The sequence below is a fragment of the Tarenaya hassleriana genome, unplaced genomic scaffold (assembly GCF_000463585.1).
Source record: "Tarenaya hassleriana unplaced genomic scaffold, ASM46358v1 Cleome6, whole genome shotgun sequence".
In the NCBI taxonomy this organism is placed as follows: Eukaryota; Viridiplantae; Streptophyta; class Magnoliopsida; order Brassicales; family Cleomaceae; genus Tarenaya; species Tarenaya hassleriana.
In genome coordinates, this window is record NW_010968505.1 from 3,207,415 (window position 1) to 3,230,012 (window position 22,598).

Here is a 22,598-nt window from a genome sequence, read left to right on the forward strand (position 1 = left end):
GAGCGGTTCCCGTGGTCAGGTCGGGAGGGCGAAGAACGGAGTAAAACGTGTGAACCAGAACCGCGGGGAAGGAGCTTCCATGGACGCAGAGGCTGAGGCTTGATGAGAAATTGCTTTCTTTTGGCCTCTTTGTGCTCTCACTAATTTGGTATACCGGAGATAACCGAACCGGTTTGTTGGTTTTGTCCGGTCTAGCTTTTCATTCATTCTCGTCATCTGGGGTTGGTTTTGGTATTTATAATGTATATCTGGAGTTTAAAGGCTTATTTGATTAAATAAGTTTTGTTTTTTGAACAGATATTTGCTAATATTCTTTAATATACATAAAGTCTGCATTGCCCTCTGAAATCACTTAAAAGACATGTGTGTTCTTGTGCGATATTAAATTATTTTTTATTGTGTTTTTTTATTAAGTTTATAAATTACCATAAAATAATCAATAGAATGTAACGTCGTTTGTTTGTTTGTCTTTTTTTGTTAAAAACGTCGTTTGTTTGATGATCAATTATAATTTTATTTTAACCTTTCTCTAGATTAAATTGATATCGCACATATATATACATATATATATATATATATATGTATGTATTGTATTCAACATATAGTCCATATGCTGCAATTGAATTGATGTGTGGGCGTCTCTCTTCATTATGCACATACACACACGCGTGTGTATATATATATCACAGATGCATATAATTATTATGTTATATATATTACATATGCATATATTAAAATGATACTTTTCCCCCCTATTTGAATATGATATTATAAAGCATCAATGTGTGTTAAAACACTTTTAATTTTTTTCATCCTTTTTTCATTAGATTGTAAATAAATACAGTTTTAATGGGCTTATGTTGTCCGAAACCATAAAAGCCCACGGGCGTCCTCTAATGTTTTAAGCCCATATCCATTTGTTGTTTTTCTTCAATTCTGAATTTTGTTAACCAAAATACTATAAAAATTAATTTCTATACTTTTTTATTTTTTTTATTCAAATATCTCGATTACTAAAAATTAAAATCTGTTTTTTAATAAATCTAAAAAAATGTACGTGATTTAAATCTCAATTTGATTCAAATATTTATGTATATAAAAACATACTAGTTGTGAAAGAAATGTCAATTTTAAATTCCTACTGTGATTGTACTAAAAATATTATTAATTGCATATAATATAACAGAGGAAAATATTTTATATTTTTCTTAATTAAGCAACAATCCATGATGCACAATTAATGAAAAGAAAAATCTGGCATGTTTCAATTTTCTTTTAGCTGTGACATGACCTAAAAACGAAATTAAAATTAAAATAAAAAGCCCACATAATCATCAACATCTTCCCACATCCTCTCTCACGGGCAAAATAAATAAAAAAACGGCTATATATTTTTTTCCGGATATAAAATTACCTTATCGCCCTTTGGGATTTATAATCTGAGAGAAGATCCCACTGTTGTCATCAGAGGACTGGTCACTGACGTCGTGGTCTTCGCTTCGGTTGTTTGCGCCGGCGACGTGGACTGCTACCGCTCCACCACCCGCAAACTCATCGGATCCGCCGCCTTGGCTCGGTTTACGGTGGTGGGAGCCGTCGGATGTCTCTTGCAGCTGGAGAGCGAACTCAAGATTCCACAAGACATCGCCCATCGTCGGTCGTTCTACTCCGCTATCGGAAAGACACTTCTCCGCCGTGTCTGCGAATTTCCTCAGGCATTCTGGGTTGATCTTGCCCTTCAGGTTAGGATCGATAATATCTTCCAGAGTTCCTTTTTTCTTACAATTCAGTGCCCAATCTGCTAGACTTACTTGTTCTTTAGATAAATTCGGGTTTAGAGCTGGTCGAGCGCATAGGATTTCGAACAGAACAACTCCGAATGAGTAAACATCAGATTTCTCAGTCAATTGTTGTCTTCTGAAGTATTCGGGGTCTAAGTACCCGAAACTACCCTTGACGACGGTCGTGACATGTCCTCCGTTCATGTCTGGTCCAGTTTTGGACAATCCGAAATCTGAAACCTTTGCGACCCAGTTTTCATCTAGTAATATGTTAGTCGTTTTCACGTCTCGGTGTATAATCGTGTACTTTGCCCCTGTATGAAGGTAATGTAGTCCTCTGGCTGCTCCAATGGCGATCTCGAGCCTTCTTTTCCAAGTTAACTGTGGTTTCTTCGTGTTGTACAGGTGCTCCCGGAGTGTTCCGAGGGCCATGTAATCGTAGATGAGACACATTTCGCCCCCGTCTTCACAGTATCCAATTAGGGATACCAAATGTTTGTGCCTTAATCTTGAAAGAAGTTCGATTTCTGTCTCGAACTCGTTGATACCTTGTTCTGAATTCGGGTTTGACCGTTTTATCGCCACTTTGGTGTTTCCATCTATAACCCCTTTGTAGACCTTACCAAACCCTCCAACGCCAATGACGTTGGACTCATCGAAGTTGTGGGTGCCGTGTTTAATCTCAGATAAGGAGAATCTGCGGCATAAGCCTGCTGCAAGATTGGATAAGTGACTTCCATTGTTGCTCTTCCCCGATATAGTAGATTTGGTTCCCGAGGTGTGAGAGTTTCCATAAATGGGAAGCCAACTCGAGGTGTGTGAATCGCTTCCCGAGAATCTTCTTTTTCTTTGATAAACCGTGAAGCACAGGGCAAATGCTAGAATAGTTGCAACTCCTCCTGCTTGTCAATCGCTGAACCGATGATGAAAACAGTTTTTTTGTCATTCCTGAATTCCTTCTGGGTCACCGCGTTAGCCTGCATTGGAGATGGCTCCGGGTTCGGACCTGCAAGATTTTTCATGGAATCCATCTTGAAAATCTCTAACCCATTAAGCTGAGAATCCAGATATTCTGGTTTAGATAATGCCGATGGAGTCATCTGAAGTGAGATCTCATCCCCTCCATTGTTGGCATCGACATACATGGCATAGTCTTTGTAAGTCGGGACACCTTTCTCTCCTGTCCACGCAATAATATCTGCCGGGGTAGGATCTGCCTGTGCAGTTTTATTGTTGATGTAAATGTTGAAAACCTTCTGGTTGATCTTCGAAAGTTGGAATTCGCAAAAATGCAGTCTCATGATGTAGGTGAAATTTGTATCAACCTGAAACATCCATGTAAGATTTGATTTGATGTTGATATCTCCAGTTGGGCCTTGAGATCTAGCTGTCTTGTACACATCGGCTGGAGCTGTAGACACAGGCATTTTTTGGTAATTGATCCTGAATTTGTCGCTTGCTTGAAGGGTAACACCGAGGCCTGCGCTGAAGATGTAAGGCGCATCATTGTACCAGGTTCTGATTAACCCACCAGCGTCTTGGCTACCGGGGATGTCCTGTCCACCAACATTAAGTCTAAACATTGTCTGAAGATTAGCGATCTTAGCATCGGCTGTCTGGTCAGAAAACCCGACAAGAACAGCTGAGTCAAACAGTTCCGGCATCTCAATGACCTCGATACCGTTTATGAAGGCAAATGTTTTCTGGTACTTGTCCGAAGGGGTAAATGTGATGCTCAGAACGTCTTTGTCGGTAGGCGCTAGAGAATACTCTCTAACCAGGTAAGCTTGTGTCAATGCCTGACATGTGATCGCAGCACTAAAATTACTCAGAAGTGCAACATCGTTTGCTGTGACAGAGAAGTACGAGTTGGAGATGTCAAGGCCTGTGTACGTTGAAGGGTAGAAGTGAAACCGGAGGTAATGCCTTTTGTCTCCTTTAACCGGAATTTCATATGTTGTCGGAGATGTAAATATTCTGGCTGTCATGTAAGGAACTGTCGAAAGGAGGGAAGGGTCCTGATAGGAAGCGATTGCCTGAATCGAGTTTCCTGATTTGAGAAACTTTGCATCCGGTTCCCATTTTCTCTTGTCTGAATCATCCGCTGGTTCTGATGCACCACAGCTTAGAGCCACATTCTGACCATTTGATCGAATTGGATAAACCAGGAGAATCGTGAAGCATAAGAGAGAAACTAGAATCCGGGTCTTCTCGTTCATGGCTGACACATAAACGGGTAAAACTCCGGCGTAAAGGAAACCGGGAAAACCTTATACTTCTCTCGCAAGAAACAAGATTCAGGAGGGTTTCTCTGTACGCTTGTCTGAATTATAAGCAGACCGCTGGATGATTGTTGTCTTCCTTTTACGGTCTAACCATGCCTGATCAAATCCATGGAAACAGAGGACCAGACTTCCCTGGATCAACAAGATGCAAAACCCGGCAAAGTACGTTCTTGTTGCTCTTTTCTTGCCTTTTTTTCGAGTTTGTCTTTTCGCGTCTTGGTTACTGGGTTTTTCTCCTTTCCCGGTGTTCTATCAGAAAGAGAAACTGATGTAGTTGAAAACCTATGGAAGGGAAAATAACCCGAAAATTCGGGCCAAAGAAGATAGGAAGAAGGCTAAATTTAGCATGTGGTTAGCAAAGTCGAAAAAATAAGAGAAAATAGGAAGGCAAGAACCGCTTTATCTTTGACTCCATAACGAAATATTTGCAAGTTTCATATCATTTTAGTCCAAATATAGAAAGTAGAAACAGATGAATCACACCCTTGTTGATTATCTGATCTTTGAGCTGCCACCAGTAAAACGCGGAGAAGCATTCCTTTCATGGAAAATTAGCAAACTCGTGTGTTAGATAGCAAAGAATCTTGCAGAGGCCGTGAGACCTGAAATAAACAAAGCAAGCTCCTAGAGATCTGGCTGAGTCATTCATCAAATTTACCAATGGAGGAAAAAAGCTCGACCATTCATCATGGAAATCAATGGTGGAAACCGCAAGAGGATTCCCCCATTAAAGCTCCTCAAGTCCCCTTTGAGTTCATCCGGTCGGGTTGATAAACTAGAAGGCTAGGAGAGCTTAAGTCGTAAAAAAAGAAGGGCTTTTAATCAACCCGGCCCGCCAATCCTTCTCCGTTGGCCGCGTAATCAGGTCAAGCGCGGCCAGCAGAGGGAAGAACACGGAAAATCCAGAAACGGGTAAAGGGATTTGCATCGCAAGGTATATTCCCCCGATTCAATTTGACAAACCCTAGCTTCCCAATCACTCGTGAAAAAATGGTGAGGAGAAGAGAAGGTCTTAGCTTGTCAATCCTGTCAACTCCTTCCCTCCCCGAGTCTGCTGAGAGCAGAACAACGCCGTCGACCTCCAACAAATGTAAGCCACGGTTGTCGAAACAGTTGTCGACTTGCGAGACTCCACGGGATGTTGCCTGGGAAAAACGACGTCGTCAGGTGATAATGATTCAGGACAAGAAGCATAAACACGTGTCTGAAAATGTCAGCAATCTGCCGGATCTAACCGACGAGGACTTACGGGAGCTTAAAGGGTCTATCGAGCTGGGTTTCGGGTTCAATGAGGATGCAGGGCAAAAACTATGCAACACATTGCCGGCTCTAGATCTCTACTTCGCCGTGAACCGCCAGCTCTCACCGATCCCGTCGCCTAGCAGTAGCGGCAGGCACAGCGTATTGTCTCCCTGGTCGAGTAGCGTACCGCCTAGTAGCCCGAAACCCGACTCTGACACACTGAAAATCTTATGCCCAGGTGAAAAAGTTCATGAATTTGCCACTTACCCATTTGCGTTTGAACTCGGTTTTTGAAGATCTGAGAATCAAACTGCAAAAGTCTCAAATCATTTTAATATGAAATGATTCTTTTTGTTTGACCCTTTTCTTGGGTGATGGTGCAGGGGACGATCCTCAACAGGTGAAAACAAGATTGAGGCATTGGGCACAAGCTGTTGCATGCTCTGTCATGCAATCTTACTGAACGCAAGCGTGTGTGTATACGCGATTGTAAGCTTCGAACATTTGATTTCTCAGACAGCAATAGGACAAAAACAGGGGGGGGGGGGGAAGAAGGAACCCTACTTGATTTAGGATCATTCTTGAAGAGAAGCAACAACAGAAGCCAACAACAACAAAAAAACACCAAGAAATCTGGAGAGGAACCCAAAAAAAAAACGGATGTGAAGGGGGGGTATATATACACTGTATGTACTCTGACAAGAGTTGCCACTTGTTAAGATTGCAAGTCTTCCCGGTTCATGGCTCATGTTCAAAAAAAAAATTTACATTATGGTTGTGGACACCACAAATTGATTATGAAGGCAATGAAATTTGTTTGATAATTTTTATTTTATTTTAGCATCGCTTGAGAAAATAAAGCATATTAGAATATCTATAAAAAAAAAGATATAATTAATTATGAACTAAGTAACCATCACAATTCACAACCCATTGTCATTGCATTCAAATAACGGAAAAAAAATAATTTGAAATGAAAAACGGATAAGAATTTTAAGATAAGGAAAATTCAAATGATTATTTTTATTATCATGAAAATCAGTTTGTTTATGGGTGAACAAAAATATAGCTTATTATTATACACAAATTGCACGTGCAATTCAAGTGTACACAAAATTAAACTCTGTAAAAAAAAAGAATAGATATTATAAATTCAAATAAAGACATATGGTGGCGACTAACAGAAATTCGTAGATATAAAAAGATGACGAGACCGGAAAAAAAAAAAGAACAAACGGGTCGGGTCGGGTCGGGTAGGGTATATTTGACATTCATACAATCTTATTGGGAGGGACGGCAATTTCTGTCCCCTGGGTGAAGCTTGGTTCTGTAAAACCAATCTTCTTTCTCTTCTTCTTCGGAGCGATTACTAAGGTACCTTCTGCTCATCTTACGTTTCGATTTACGTTTGGCGCTGCTTCGGTATTGTGATTAAGCATTCTAATATCTGGGTTTTGCTTGTCTAGGGTTTTGTCCGTTTCGTACATTTGCCCTCGGCGGATCTAGCTAGCTTCCACTGTTAATGTCGGGCGAGTAAGCGTCGACTGGTTTAGATCTAGGGTTTCGTGAATCTCAAGTACCCATTTCGATTTTGCTTCAAATCAGGCATCTTTCGAGTTAGCTTCTGCGCTTTTAGACCCTAGGGTTTTTACGGCTGGAACATGTCGATATCTAAAGAACTGTATCCTTCTGAGGAAGACTTATTGTACGAGGAAGAGATTCTTCGAAATCCTTTTAGTCTGAAGCTATGGTGGAGGTATCTGATCGCCAAATCCGAAGCGCCGTTCAAGAAGAGGTTCATCATTTACGAGCGAGCTTTGAAAGCGCTTCCTGGTAGCTATAAACTATGGCATGCTTATCTCCGGGAACGGCTCGATATTGTGAGGAATTTGCCGGTCACTCACCCGCAATACGAAACCCTCAACAATACCTTCGAAAGAGCTCTGGTTACTATGCATAAGATGCCTAGGATATGGATCATGTATCTTCAGACCTTAACGAAGCAGAAACTGATCACTAGGACCCGGAGGACATTTGACAGGGCGCTCTGTGCTCTACCGGTCACGCAGCACGACAGGATCTGGGAGCCGTATCTTGTATTCGTGAGCCAAGAAGGTATTCCTATTGAGACCTCTCTTAGGGTTTATAGGCGGTATCTCATGTATGATCCTACTCACATTGAGGATTTTATTGAGTTTTTGGTGAGGTCGGGTCGTTGGCAAGAGACTGCAGAGAGACTGGCTTCGGTGTTGAATGATGACCAGTTTTATTCTATTAAAGGGAAGACGAAGCACAAGCTGTGGATGGAGTTGTGTGAGTTGCTTGTGCATCATGCCAACGAGATTTCGGGTCTCAATGTCGATGCTATTATCAGGGGAGGCATTAGAAAGTTTACGGATGAAGTAGGGATGCTTTGGACTTCTCTTGCTGATTATTACATCAGGAAGAATTTGCTTGAGAAAGCCAGGGATATCTATGAGGAGGGTATGATGAAAGTGATTACAGTGAGGGACTTCAGTGTTATATTTGGTGTTTATTCAAGGTTTGAGGAAAGCACAGTTGCAAAAAGTTTGGAGATGATAAGTTCGAGCGATGAGGAGGATAATGAAAACAAAGAGAATGGTGTAGAGGAGGAGGAGGAGGAGGAGGAAGAAGAGGATGCTCGCCTTGATACTTCTTTGACAGTGAGAGAGCTTGAGAGGAAGATATTGCATGGGTTCTGGTTGAACGATGATAATGATGTTGATTTACGATTGGCTCGTTTGGAGGATCTGATGGACAGAAGGCCCGAACTGGCAAACAGTGTCCTCCTGAGACAGAATCCTCACAATGTGGAACAATGGCATCGTAGAGTAAAGATATTTGAAGGAAACCCGGCAAAGCAGATACTGACATTCACGGAAGCGGTAAGAACCGTGGACCCAATGAAAGCAGTTGGAAAGCCTCACACTTTATGGGTTGCTTTCGCAAAGTTATATGAAAATTACAAAGACTTGGCCAATTCGAGAGTGATATTCGACAAGGCGGTCCAAGTGAACTACAAACACGTGGACCATCTGGCTAGCGTGTGGTGTGAATGGTCCGAGATGGAGTTAAGGCACAAGAATTTCAATGGGGCGCTCGAGCTAATGAGGCGTGCCACCGCTGAACCATCTGTAGAAGTCAAACGGAAAGTGGCTGCCGATGGGAACGGACCGGTCCAGATGAAGCTGCATAAATCCTTGAGGCTTTGGTCATTTTACGTTGATTTGGAGGAAAGTCTCGGAACTTTGGAATCAACAAGAGTGGTGTATGAGAGGATATTGGATCTAAGAATAGCTACCCCTCAAATCATTCTGAATTACGCGTTCCTTCTCGAGGAAAACAAGTATTTCGAGGATGCATTCAAGGTTTACGAAAGAGGCGTCAAGATTTTCAAGTATCCTCACGTGAAAGATATATGGGTAACTTATCTTTCAAAGTTTGTCAAGAGATATGGAAAAACCAAACTGGAACGAGCTCGAGAGCTGTTCGAGCATGCTGTTTCAATGGTACAGTTTTCTCGACCCTTCTTCTCTAAAGAAACCTTTCCATGGTTGATTTAATCAGACATTGAGCATCTATTTTTCAGGCACCAGCAGAATCAGTGAAGACCTTGTATCTTCAGTATGCAAAGCTAGAAGAAGATTACGGTCTGGCAAAGCGAGCCATGAAGGTTTACGAGGAAGCGACCAAGAAGGTTCCGGATGATCAGAAGCTTGAGATGTATGAGATATATATCGCTCGTGCAGCTGAGATCTTCGGAGTTCCAAGAACAAGGGAGATATACGAGCAAGCAATAGAATCCGGTCTCCCTCACAAGGATGTGAAGACAATGTGCATCAAATTTGCAGAACTGGAGAAAAGCTTGGGAGAGATCGACCGTTCTCGTGCATTGTACAAGTATTCATCTCAGTTTGCAGACCCAAGATCCGACCCTGAATTCTGGAACAAATGGCATGAATTCGAGGTTCAGCATGGAAACGAAGATACCTTCAGAGAAATGCTCCGTATCAAGAGAAGTGTCTCTGCCAGCTACAGTCAGGTAAAGCTCCCTCCTCACTTTTCGTTATAGAAAAACCTCAGTCGTTATCGGAATTTAGGAAACCAGATGGTTCGATTCCCGAGTTTTCCTCCATGGACGTAAATTCTGATGATGGGTTTGTTTGTCTGTCAGACGAATTTCATCCTGCCGGAGAATATGATGCAAAAGGACAAAAGGCTCGACGTGGAAGAGGCGAAAGACGAGCTGAAGAAAGCGGGATTGCCCGAGGACGAAATGGCCGCACTGGAGAGGCAACTGACCTCAGCCACCAGCAAGAGCGTAGGGTTTGTGAGCGCGGGAATCGTCGTGACTCAATCCGGTGATCAGGACAATGTGAAGGCTCCGACATCTATGAACCAAGAGGACATAGAGTTGCCGGAAGAAAGCGACGAGTCGGAAGGAGAAGATGATAGAATGGAGATATCTCAGAAGGAGGTTCCTTCTGCGGTTTTCGGAGGGCTTGCCCGTAAGAGGGATGCAGAAGACGGCAATGGCGAAGCAGAGGATGGCAACAATGGCCGCCTTGGTGCTTTGGCGAGAATCAAGAGGCCGAAGCGAGAAGGGAACAATCAAGATGCAGAAGCGAAGTCTTAGATTTAGCTTCCTGTTTTTTTTTTCAAGTACAAAGAGATGTTTGAGGCAAAAAAAAAATGGAGGAATTTCTTGTTGGAGTCTATTAAATTTCTATCAGAATTACTATGATTGTAGTTTTTTTTTTTTTTGGAGTTTTATTACAACAACAAAACAATTAAAAAAAAACCTCATTGGTACCATGAGGAATATACATATGAAATATATATATATATATATATATATATATCACAAAAATAAGCGCCTTATTTTATTTCCTTTTTTTCATAAATATGAGTAATCTAAGAAACGAACCGGTCACAAATTTCACTATATATAACATTCATAAAGTATAGCATTATGGTACGGAAAAAACTCAGAAATGTGGATGGCGTTCACATCGTTCGCCGACGGTGCATCCTCTGCGATAAGGATTGGCCATCTCCGGCGGTTTACACGTGGCAGGGAATTTAGGGTTGCAGCCATTTCCCATGGATGGATTCCCTATGTACCTGAATGCTTCGGCCCTGCCGTTGCTTCCCGCCATGCATATCACAAAGATAATCCCCACCATTTTCCTCGTAATTTTTCGTATTTATTTAATTAAGATTTTGAAATCTAAATCAAAATTTCAACCGTTTAAAAAAGTCCGAAACAAATAGAGAGAAATCCACCATTAGTATTTCAAAACAGCAAGACATAAAACATTTTATGAAATTAATATGATAGACAAAACGCCAATACATTCAATTGAAGTCCGATACGTATTTAAAACAATAATGATTTTTTATTACATCGACTGCTACACCTCGTCACCATCATCATTATCTTTTGACATACATACATACATATATATATATATATATATGTATATATCATATCATATTGTATAGTATATTATATGTATGGTGGGATTTGATCTTGTGGGTTTGGATGCCGTTCACATCGTTCGGCGATCGTACATCCATGGTGGTATGGATTGACCTTCGGCTTTTGACACGTGGCAGGGAATCTCGGGTTACAGCGAGGCATCCTGTTCCCGTTTCCCATGGCTGGAACCCCGATGACTCTCAGCCCTTCGACTCCGCTGTTCCTTCCCGCCATGCACGTTGCCAGCATTATCACACACAAAATTCGGATTATTTTCCTTAAAATCTCCATTGCAAAACCTTGATTCTGTGCGGTGAATTCGAGTCGCCTCATTGCTCTTATTTATACCACTTTAGCGTTATAAAAAAAATAGTAACCGTACGTGCCCAAGTCAAAACTGTTATTTTTTTTTTGTTTTGGTCAGTAACTTGATCGTCTATTTTCGTGGTAAATGTGCATATATATGCAATACAACCGTTTTTTACACGTGTATAATCTAATTATTCAGTGATGCTCGATTTTTTTATATTATCGAAAATAATCTTTTTACTAAAAATGGTTGTTTCTGTGATTTCTAGTTGTTGAAATGGATTAAATTCTAGATGGATATACACCATGTGATAAAAAAAATATTCTTTTTGTTCTACTGTTAAGAGAGCGTGAAAAATCATGTTTTTATCCCGGCTTGAAATCTAAATATAGAGAAAATTATTTATCTGGATTTCTCCGAGAGAATTTTTTGGATTATAAAGAAAATACAGAAAATATGTACGGAAATAAAACCATACATGAAAGTCAGAGGATGGCAAAGAGGCACAAGAAGCAAGAACTTTTAATTATAATTTGTCTGAATTCTATGCTTTATAGATTTGGCTTGCTATTTTTTTCTATGTACAAAAGAGAAAAGGATCTTCGAGGAGAGATAAATGGGAGATTTCTTTTTGGAGTCTATTAATAAATTTCAACCAAAATTACTATAACTGTAATTTTTTGGAGTTTTATTATTATATTAATGCCATGAGTAATATACATATGATATATATATATATAATTTTGTTGAAGTCGAATCCGATCGAAAATAATGAGGATGTGGGCCTAGAAAATTTAGACTCATTTTATTTTATTTTATATAATTTATTTATTATTAAAAAAATTAAAATATAATTAGAGAATAGTTCTAGTGATTAGCATTATTACCATTTTAATATTTTAATTTTTTATATTTTAAAAATAAAATTAAATTTTTTTATCATAATCTTTTTAATTTGATTTTTTAAAATCGTTTTCTCTTTATATATAATTTGAAATTTGATGTCCTGAATTAAAGTTATAAATTTATAGATTTGTTAGTTACTTTTTGTTTTAGTTATTTATAGTTAAATTAAAAAATTTATAATTTATAATTTAATATTATAAATTATATCGTACCGGTCCCGAAATTGTTTGAGACGGCCTATATATATATTATAAATTGTGATTCTGTCTACTTGTATTGTTGTGCTTCGATATCTTCAGACAAAACGTTAAACATAAGAGGAAGAGGAATTATCTTGTCATCCAAAATCTTAAAAATAATATGAAGTGTATCATTAAAAAAATTGATATTCACTTGCGTATTATATATTTAGTTAAAACTAAATAATATATAATAAAAATAACGTAACCAAAATCGAAAATATAAACTCATATGACCAATAGAAAATTTTCTATAATTTAACTTGATTAATCTAACATATTTTTTTTTAAATAAAGAACCTACTATTTAACAGCAAATTGTTGGAAAACAAATCGAACCGTAGTATATATGCAATTTTGAAATTGATAATTTAGGTAAAAATTATTATTTTATTAAAAAAATAAAGAAAGGGGACACGGCATGAATTCTACTAGGAAGTCCTCTTCATCGTCTCTATCAATAACTCATCAATTTAATCTCACTTTTTAAAACTTGTCAATTTTATAAAAAAAGATCGTCACCCGAAATTCTATTTGGTATAATCCGAACTTTTTTATTTTAAAATAAAAGTTGTGTAATATTTTCAGAACTTCATGGTATATCAATTTGATTTTTATTTAATATTTTTGTTTTTTGTTTAAATTTAAATTAATTCTAGAAAAATACCCCAAATTGAGATATTTTTCCATAATAATAATAACCAAATTTAAAATTTAGCTAATTAATACTCCAATTTACAAATATTTTTTAAATTGATACTCAATGGATGACAAAGTTAACTTTTCATCTTGTGTGTCACATCATCGGACACGTGTCGATGTCACGTTAGATTATTATGTTAATTCCAAAAAATACTCAATTCTTGACTTTTTTTTTAAATATACACCTAGATTATAAATTTAACATAAAAATACCTCAATTTGCCACGTTTTTTCAAATTTATACTTAAATTTATAAATAGTTTTCTAAATTGATACTCACAATTGTAAACGTCTTCCGTGTCCGATCCGACTCGAGTCCGCACTCGGTTCGAAGGTTTTGGGTTCGGGTTCAGGTCGATCCGATTTTTTCGGATCTATATTATCAAACTCGAAATCCGTTTCTATAGATCTCGGACTCGGATCGGGCCGGTTTAGGCCACACCGGCCCATATAATTTTGCTTTGTAAATGTATTTTTTTACGATTTTTTAAAGCAAAATTATACTGGTTGACCCGATCCGATCTGAGTCCGAAATCTATAGGGACAGGCTTTGGACTTGGTAATATAGATCCGAAAAAAATCGGGTAGCCCGAATCCAAAACCTCTGGGCCAAGTGCGGGCTCGAGTCGGGTCGGACTTGAGAAATGTTTACAAATGTGGGTATCAATTTGAAAAAAATATTTATAAATTTAGGTATAAATTTAGAAAAACATTACAAATTGGGATATATTTATGTTAAATTTATAATTTAGATATATATTTAAAAAAAATCAAAAATTGGAGTATTTTTTGAAATTAACACAATTTGATGTGACATCTACGTGGTATCTACATGTCCGATGACGTAGCACACGAGACGAAAAATTAACCTCGTCATTTATTGGGTATCAATTTGAAAAATATTTGCAAATTAAGATATTAATTAGCTAAATATTAAATTTAGATATTATTATAGAAAAATATTCCAATTTGGGATATTTTCTTGGAATTAACCCTTAATTTAAATTTAAAAAATTAAATATTTGATTAAATTTAATTTAAATATACAAAAACACATACAAGGGAAAAAAACGAGTGTGACTGTATCAATATCATTAATATTTTTGTGTTAAAATGATTATCAAAAGATTTTCTACTAATGTTTTAATAATATAAAAAGTAGAAAGAAAAGGACAGGTGTTGAGTGTTGACGAAAAGGACCTACCCACTTTAATTCAATTTTAATTTTATGATTATGAGTTTGGTGTACAAATCTTTCTATCTAATGGGGCCCATAATCTTTGACGTGATTAAGTACCTAATTGCTGTTTCTGTATCTTTGATGGAAAAGTTGGAGCATTAAAATGTATTTAGAAAAAGTTAAGATTGAAAATAAATAGTAGAAATTTACATAAGTATTAAAGCACTTTAATTTAATCTCTAAAATTTATAAAGTTGATAGAGTTTTATTTATTTATTTATATGTAAATTGGTTCTATAGAAAATGTCATAGGATACATTTTTGTTATCATTAATATTATTCTTTAAATAAATAGTATATATCTTTAACTTTTATATTAATCCCACAAAAAACCCCAAACTTGTTAAAATATTCTATATAAAACACTGAACTTGCAATCTCCCACAAAAAATTCTAAATTTGATAAAAACTTTCACAAAAATTATAAACTTACAATTTTCTTCCATATAAAACATTTGACTTATTTTACCAAAATTTTTGCTGATGTGGTATAATGTATTGCTGACATGGCGCTGACTAAATTGTCACGTCAACGTTATGTCATCATTTTAAAAATTAAAATATTTAATAAAAATATATATGTACAAATATATATATATATATATATATATTTGATTAAAATATTTGTATATTTAAAATTTTAAATTACAAACTTAATATATATACAAATATATATATATATATATGTATAGATATTTGATAAAAAAATGTATATCTGTATGTATATAGGTACATGTATATATATTTGTATATTTAAAATTTTAAAATACAAAATTAATATATATATATATATATATTTGATAAAAAAATATATATGTATGTTTGTATATAGGTAATATATATATATATATTTTTATATTTAAAATTTTAAATTACAAACTTAATATATATACAAATATATATGTATATATATTTGACCAAAAATTAGAAATTTATATTTAAATGTTTAAAATGATGATGTGGCGCTGACGTGTCAACTCAGTCAGCGCCATGTCAGCAAAATTTTTGGTCAAACAAGTCAAAGATTTTATATGGAAGAAAATTGTAAGTTTGTAATTTTGTGGAAGTTTTTACTAAATTCAGGGTTTTTTGTAGAGAGTGCAAGTTGAGCGTTTTATATGGAATATTTTAATAAGTTTGGGGTTTTTTTGTGGGATTAACCCTTTTATAAAAATATTATTTCTAGTAATAAATTTACACCAAATGAAAAATATGTAAATAAGTAAACTCGAATATCCATAATTTCCGATATAATCATTCCATTTATTAGTTTTCATAGATCCGAAAATCATGAAATTAAGAAGAAAAAAAACATTATCAAGTTTTCAAATACTTAATTATGCTAAAATATCAAATATTATCCTCTAATCAAAGCAATCAACCATCACAAATTCAACACGCTTTCACTCTCTTCCTCTCTCTCTGCACGAAGCCGACAGATGAAGAAAGAACAATAAAAATCAAAAAGATTTTGCTGATAAACAGCCTCTTTGATTCTGTGGTTATTTGCTCAACCATACGAAAATCAATGATCATCAATTCATCGACACCCACATAACCGATGGTGGGCCACGACAAGTTCTTGGAACCGATCTTGAATCTTGACGAAAGCCAGAGACTCATCGCTGTCTAGGTACCGTCACTTGATCCTGTTTCGTGCCATGTTTTTTCTGTCAAAGGGTCATGCTCTGATCTTCATCCGCCGAAGCGAGACGTAAGCAAGAAACCGATACCCAAAGATCATCGCGACAAGTGCAGCGACTTCTGTTATTCCGTTGTCGATTCTGACGCCATTGATGGATCCGGCGAGGTCCTGATACTGTACTTTGAGAAGAAGCTTGTAGGTGTGGTAATTGAAGGAGATGTAACGAATCCACGAGATGAACACCGGAACTTTCTGCAGGGACAAAGGAGCGAATATTGAAGAGATCTTGTTGTTTTGTTTTGATTCATAAAGTTTCGATCTTGACTGCGTTTCCATGGGGTACGCCGGCATTTTCTAGGGTTTTTTACGTGTAGAAGAAGGCATCGATGAGATAAAAAAGGAACTTGCCTTGACGAAGAATCCACCGGCCAGCATGAAGGTCATGACAGTTACAGAAGCAAGAGTTGTAGCTTTCTTCAGGTCCATAAGCGTGGCTCCAATGGCTAATCCTAGTCCCTGCCAAACAAAAAAAAATAACCCGATATCAGCGTATGATTTTCCTTCCCGGGTAACGCTTTTAGTACCGAAAAACGTGTAAAATACGTTACCTGAGCGGCAATAATGCAGAGGAAAACAGTGAGCATGCTGAAGAAGAACGGACCGGGACTTAGCCTTAGACCTGCCATGAAGTAAACCACGAGGAGGAAGAGCACGGGAAGTATCATATCAAGAGGAAGATCGCTCGTGGTTCTCGCCAGAAAATACGCGCTCAATCTGTACATATCGGCCGCTCTCTCCTTGCTCAGCATCGCTCGTTCTTGAGGGAAAGTAAATATAGCCGTGAATACAGGAAAGAATCCCCAAAATACCGCGATGAAGAACAGCAAACCCGCCTGCAGAACCCGAAAAACGTTAACATTCTCCCGTAAAATTTCGTTACTCTAATTCACATTTCGAGGGTCCATGTATATAAATGTTGTATCATGAATAATTTACCTGATCCTGCAATCCTCTAGGGGTTCTGCTATCAGATTGCCACCAGAGAAGGCCTAAGATTACAGCTGTGGAGATCACTTGTGTGATTCTCAACCAACTGAAATAATCGTGTCGACGCTCTCCATGTACATGTTCATACCTCTATGCTTTTTTTGGTAAAGTATTTTTTTGTAAAGATCTACACTTATATATATATATATATATATATATTATCATATTAGCTAAAAATTATTGAAAATGTTCGCTTAGGACACGCTATCTTGGCCTTCAGTTCTTCGTCGAGTTGAACAGGTTCCGTGAGCTTCTTCTTCTCCTGTTCTGTGACCCGTGTCTCGTAGGCCTCGACAAGATACTGTCATATTTCCTCGTATCAGAACCGGTTTTTTCCGCTTTCAAACCATGTTTCCGAAAGAAAAATGGTTAGTTTTCGTACCTCGTGAACAAGTGCAGGAGATGGCTTGCTGTTCTGGATGTCTCTGCCTGAATTTCCCACCTGAACTCTATCCTCTAACTCGGAAGGTACCGAGATATCGTTGATATTCCCGTTTGCAAGGTCGAGCAAGAACTCTGCAGGGTTCATGGAAATAAGGGGTGAGCACCCAATGGAAGAGAAATACACCATAACTTCAGTTGCTTTCCCGAAGTAGAGCAAGCTTCCTCTTCCTAGTAGAATCAGTTTATCGAATCTGTGGAAGAGTCTGCTCGATGGTTGATGTATCGTCGTGATCACAGTTTTACCCGCCTGCTCAAATAGTTCAACGATTCTTCGAGTTAGCAACTCAAAATCTTGATTTCAGACATCAGAACCATATCAAGAGATGTATGTATATGCTTCAAGACAAACCTCTGCTATGTCATGTAACATCTGAATGATTCTTAGAGCAGTGGTTGAATCCAAACCCGATGTGGGTTCGTCAAGAAATAACAATGAAGGGTTGATGATGATCTCGTTTCCTATCGAGACTCTCTTCCTCTCTCCACCCGAAACTCCACGCACGAATGAACCGCCGATCATTGTGTCTTGGCATCTGCATCCACATTCATCTTTAGGGTCAGGATGTTATGCTTCTGAAATGCCAGAAAACTGTGTTATACCTCTCCAAACCCAATTCTTGAATAACGTCAAGAGCTCGTTTCTCCTTCTGCTCCCTCGTTAGAGACTTGGACAGGCGAAGACGAGCTGGTAAGTTAGAGTCTCTTTCACGGTGAGGTGGGGGAAAAGAACATCGTCTTGTGTCACAAACCCTATCCTGCGAGAGCCCGAAAAACGTTAATTTCCAAACGCTTTCGAAGAGAACTCATTGTATAACTGCTCGCTCGGTTTTCGCTCACTGACTTGCTTTTCAAGAACTTGGAATAAGGCTTGTCATTGTAAGTAACTGATCCTCCGACGGAAGGCTGAGGAAGCCGGCCACTGAGAAGACTCAGAAGCGTTGTTTTGCCGCTACCCGAAGGCCCCATGAGAGCAAGAACTTCACCAGGATCGACATTCCCACTTATTCCGTTCAATATCTCCTTCTCTTCCGAGGAAGTAATCCCTTTAATCACCACTTTGTATGCGACATCGGTGAACTGAAACAAATCACTTAACAAACACTTAGTCCCTGCACCCATAATTAAAGATCTCATAAGATTACACTCAGAAAACCCGTTAAGGGATATCGGCGGGTTTCGGGGGAAGGAGTGAAAACCAGTGGATCACGCACATGAGGAGACATGAATCTTAGTTTATGTTTTGTCTGCGTTGTCTGGTGTGTACCTTGAGGTAGATAGGCAATGTTGGTTCTGCTTGAAACCTGGGTTGCTTGTTTCCTCCTCCATCGTCTTCAGCTGCATGCACACAAGAACGTATGTATATTTTATGTCCATCAATATCAGTTTTTATATGTTGTTGTACGCTGAATGTGTGGGGCCCGGTTTTGTCAAATTATATTGACTTTTATTTGACTGTTTGACAACTACGAAAGAAATATTATCAATTTATCCCAATATTATATTTAGAATATTCCATTGTATTTTTATATTGTAGTTATCAATATAGAAAAACATTTTTTTATAAAAGGCATCAGGTAACTAGAGGGATCAAATACGTAAACCCCCCACGTTTCCATATATATATTGACGCCAATTTATTTTATGACTTTCTTATTCTAACATCTTAAAAACATAATATATTTTAAAAAATAAAACAGAAAATTACTAATCACAATTCTTAAAAAAATGATAACTAGCATTTTTCATGAAATGCGATCTACAAGCTAAATCCTAGCTAAAATATTTTTAATAGACTATATATATTATATAAAACTTTGTGTATGAGTTTCTACTTTGTCAAACTCCTAAAACTAAAGATCCAATGCAATTAGGTAATAATTTGTTTTTCAATTCCTAAAGACTGATAAATAAATAAATGGTAATATAATATGAATATGTATAAATGAGTTGTGAGACTTTGATAATCGCGATGAGTGGAGTTGTATATTATAACCAAAATAATTTCCGAATTGATTTTCCTATGGGAATTATGGCCCAATTGATCCTAGGGTAAGTGGAGAAGCATAATGACGAATTAATTTCTAATTCATATATTATATTTTTTGAGAGGTAATTTTTTTATTAATTAATTTATATTCCTTATTTTAAAATTGCAACCTAAAGAAAAAAAACATAACCCGTTAATCTAGTTTTAATCATGTGTCTAAATTTGAAGCTGCCTATATATCACTATTACACATAATACTATGGTATATCTTTAATTTCTCCGGCTCGTATCTCCTCTCATGCAAAAGCAACACACACCAATCATTTTTTTTACAAACCATCGTTATATCATTATCCGAACATTAAATGACCAAAACACCCTTTCATCTGCTCAAAACTACAAAAACGCCCTTTATCCGACACTACCGAAAAACACAAAAAAAGAATATGACTTACGAATCATCTCGTCGTCGTCGTCGCTGAAGGGTTTGGAGTCGGAGATCTCCTCCGGCGGCATGGAGAATCCGGTGAACGAGAACGATAGCCCGAGCGAAGCGCTCGAGGCTCGGCTCAGTGCTGCTCCACTGCTCACCTCGTCCACTTCCATCTTCAACTGCCCGCTCCTCCCCTTCTTTATACTACTCCTATATGTATATATATAGAATATCGGCGAAAATTAAGATAATATTATAATTTAATGTTAAGATGTGGTTATATATGTTTATATTTTTTACCCTCCACTCGGCGACGATGCAGCGGTTCCCATCATCAGCCTCCGGCTCGACTTCCTCGACAAGGTCCCTCCTGGGGGCGCGGCCGTGGTCAATCCGTTCGCGTCCATTGAGCCATGGGACGATGACTTGAAGGCCGCGGCCAGTGACTCTAGGAGTTGCTCGGACCTCGTCCGGGCTAAGCCCGATCCCAACGGTGGCTTCTCACTTGACATTCAGTCCTAAATTCTAAATTCTGATACCATATTGATGATACATGTTATTTTATCAAAATCATATGCAATATTATCATCATATGATAAAAATAATACATGAAATCATACACATATATTTATGTATGTGTGATGTATATATTAATATATGAGTTATAATTTATGCATGATATGTTGGAATAGATTACGCATACCTTTTGAAGGCTCTTTTGTGGACGAGAAGACGAGGAAAAGGAAAATAAAGTATACCCCCTTCAAGTTGCTTCATCACGGGCTTCCTTACATATATAGTTGCATCTATGACGGTCCAAGTTTCGTAATTCCGAAAGTACCCTCCACCCCACGAGAGAAAAACGAAAACGCCACGCGTTTCGTATTTTAAAATTTTACATTTATTATTATTAACTGTTTTTTTTTTTAAAATAAAAAACATTTGGTAGAGCAAGATGATTATAACATGGAGATTGTCGTAATAGCGATGGTTTTACGAACCCAATGTTTGTTTCCAGCTAGAAGTATTTCAATCACACTTGCGAGTGTCCTTTCATCTCGACCGTACACGTGTTCGGACATCCGTAATCCGTATATTTCTCGGTACACGGAAATTCGTCCGATGTGTTTTTGTGTCAGTCGACGAGTCGACTTCTGTCTTAACACGATCTGAGTCATCGCTATTTCGTACTTATATATATACATACATATATATATGCATTATTCAATTATCATACATTATAATTGACTAAGATAATTGACTAATACACTAAGCGTGCATCATGAATCATGATAATATCCGAGGGTCAAGTTTTTTTTCAACATTAAATTCATATATAAAAATAAATAATAAATAAACAACATGCGCCACCACCACAATTAGGGTGATTAAAATTTCTGTAGAAACAAATATTTTTACCGCACTCTTTCTACAGAAAAATATTAAACATTTTTTTTATCATTCTTAAAGCGAACAATAAATAATATAAATTGTAAAATTTAAGTAAAATATTAGATTTAAAATTCTCTATTCTTATATTTGGGCTTCATTTTTACTATTATAGTTCATTTTTTAAAAACGGGAATATTGATTTTTATACTCAAATTAATCATGTATAACTAATCGTAAATCAAATTTTTATTATAGGAAATAATTCTAAATTTAGTTATTTTCATGTTGCCTTTTATAATATTTTTTGAAACTGTTATTTCAAGTTATTAACTCCACAAGTGTTCGAACCACTTGACGATATAATATACACAACCTTACAAGTTTTTTTTTTTAATTCAAAATTGCCTCACAAAAAAAGGCGATGTTTCCATCAAGAGACGTCAATTTAACAATAGAATACGAACTTTTAACATTAAATTGGGGCAGTAGCCGTATTAGGTTATAAGATTAGCCCTGAAGACAGACAGCAACAGAAGATTAAAAAAAAAAGGACTTGTCTTTTTGTTTTTTGTTTTGTACCAAAAAAAAAAAATCGTGAGGCTTTGGTTCAATATCTTCACATTACCCACGAGAGAGGGCATTCCGTAAAAGTGATTTTTGGAGCTTTCTTCTTTGCTCCAAAAAGAAATAAAAGTTTCCTTCTTATATATTTTTATTGTAATTTAAAATTATTTTATTTTATTTTGAATTTTATTTTCTTGCATTATGTGTATACACTTTGTTGGTCTATTAGTGTCGGGATGGTACAATTGTTTGTATTCGTCATCTCTCTCGTCGTTCTCATCGACACCGTTCTCTTGTCCCTTTGTTTTTCTCGTTGATTGTGTTTGCTTCTTCCTTTTATTGTGTTAAAGTACGACAAGTATTCTCACAAGGAATTATTTGGATTTGATTTGCAGCCAATCGGTAGATAGAATTGATAAGACTTGCGAAATAATTTCTCTTAAATTTTATATTCATTACACGGGCATATGTATATATACACATATAAAAGTTTCATATCATTAGAATATTTAACCAAAACGAATACTAAACGTAATGTGAATCCAATTTGGGTAACTCAACCGATGAAACGACTACGCAAACTATATATTCCGATCTGAATTCGAATCTCAAGTTGGGAATGAGAATATAAATTCTAATCGCATGACTTGTTTCCGACCCCATAATTAATTTGCGCCTCCTCTCATAATATAATATCTGATTACCCAAAAAAAAATGAAACATTCGTATACATCATATCCTAATTAATAAGAAAACTAAGTCCAATGGATTCCATGCCGAATTCACTATTGATGTTAACAAAATAAGAATTCTTTAAAAAAAATAATTACATTAAAATGAATTCAACGGTTCAGATGTTATAACAGTAAATCTCAGCA

At 36.9% G+C, this 22,598-nt stretch overlaps 5 protein-coding genes across 5 annotated transcripts in view; 3 read left to right on the forward strand and 2 right to left on the reverse strand.

The window, feature by feature from the left end:
• LOC104799258 (protein WAVE-DAMPENED 2-like) overlaps positions 1–294 on the forward strand; it is a 2,462-nt gene extending 2,168 nt beyond the window's left edge. The window contains exon 8 of the mRNA XM_010521674.1: positions 6–294. Coding sequence (XP_010519976.1) covers positions 6–103 — 98 coding nt within the window. The 3' untranslated portion in view covers positions 104–294. The remainder of the gene's footprint in view (positions 1–5) is intronic.
• A 954-nt stretch (positions 295–1,248) lies between these two features.
• Positions 1,249–4,691, reverse strand: LOC104799260 (receptor-like protein kinase ANXUR2). Its single transcript, XM_019200834.1, is given in 2 exon segments — positions 1,249–2,684; positions 2,687–4,691. Coding segments are annotated over 2 exon segments (2,583 nt in total). The 5' UTR covers positions 4,001–4,691; the 3' UTR covers positions 1,249–1,415.
• A 147-nt stretch (positions 4,692–4,838) lies between these two features.
• On the forward strand, positions 4,839–6,132 carry LOC104799259. The gene is made up of 2 exons (XM_010521675.1): positions 4,839–5,546; positions 5,692–6,132. Exons 1-2 carry the CDS (start codon positions 5,057–5,059, stop codon positions 5,769–5,771), a joined length of 570 nt encoding a protein of 189 aa, XP_010519977.1. The 5' UTR covers positions 4,839–5,056; the 3' UTR covers positions 5,772–6,132.
• Positions 6,133–6,595: 463 nt separating this feature from the next.
• On the forward strand, positions 6,596–10,090 carry LOC104799261 (pre-mRNA-splicing factor SYF1). Its single transcript, XM_010521678.1, has 4 exons — positions 6,596–6,682; positions 6,775–8,838; positions 8,919–9,371; positions 9,504–10,090. Exons 2-4 carry the CDS (start codon positions 6,970–6,972, stop codon positions 9,963–9,965), a joined length of 2,784 nt encoding a protein of 927 aa, XP_010519980.1. The 5' UTR covers positions 6,596–6,682; positions 6,775–6,969; the 3' UTR covers positions 9,966–10,090.
• Positions 10,091–15,522: 5,432 nt separating this feature from the next.
• LOC104799262 (ABC transporter G family member 22) lies at positions 15,523–20,555 on the reverse strand. The gene is given in 14 exon segments (XM_010521679.2): positions 15,523–16,105; positions 16,262–16,369; positions 16,462–16,746; positions 16,850–16,989; positions 17,075–17,201; positions 17,283–17,591; positions 17,694–17,877; positions 17,945–18,032; positions 18,035–18,099; positions 18,186–18,421; positions 18,609–18,679; positions 19,787–19,974; positions 20,065–20,296; positions 20,468–20,555. Coding segments are annotated over 13 exon segments (2,229 nt in total). The 5' UTR covers positions 20,277–20,296; positions 20,468–20,555; the 3' UTR covers positions 15,523–15,889.
• Between the last annotated feature and the right edge of the window lie 2,043 nt (positions 20,556–22,598).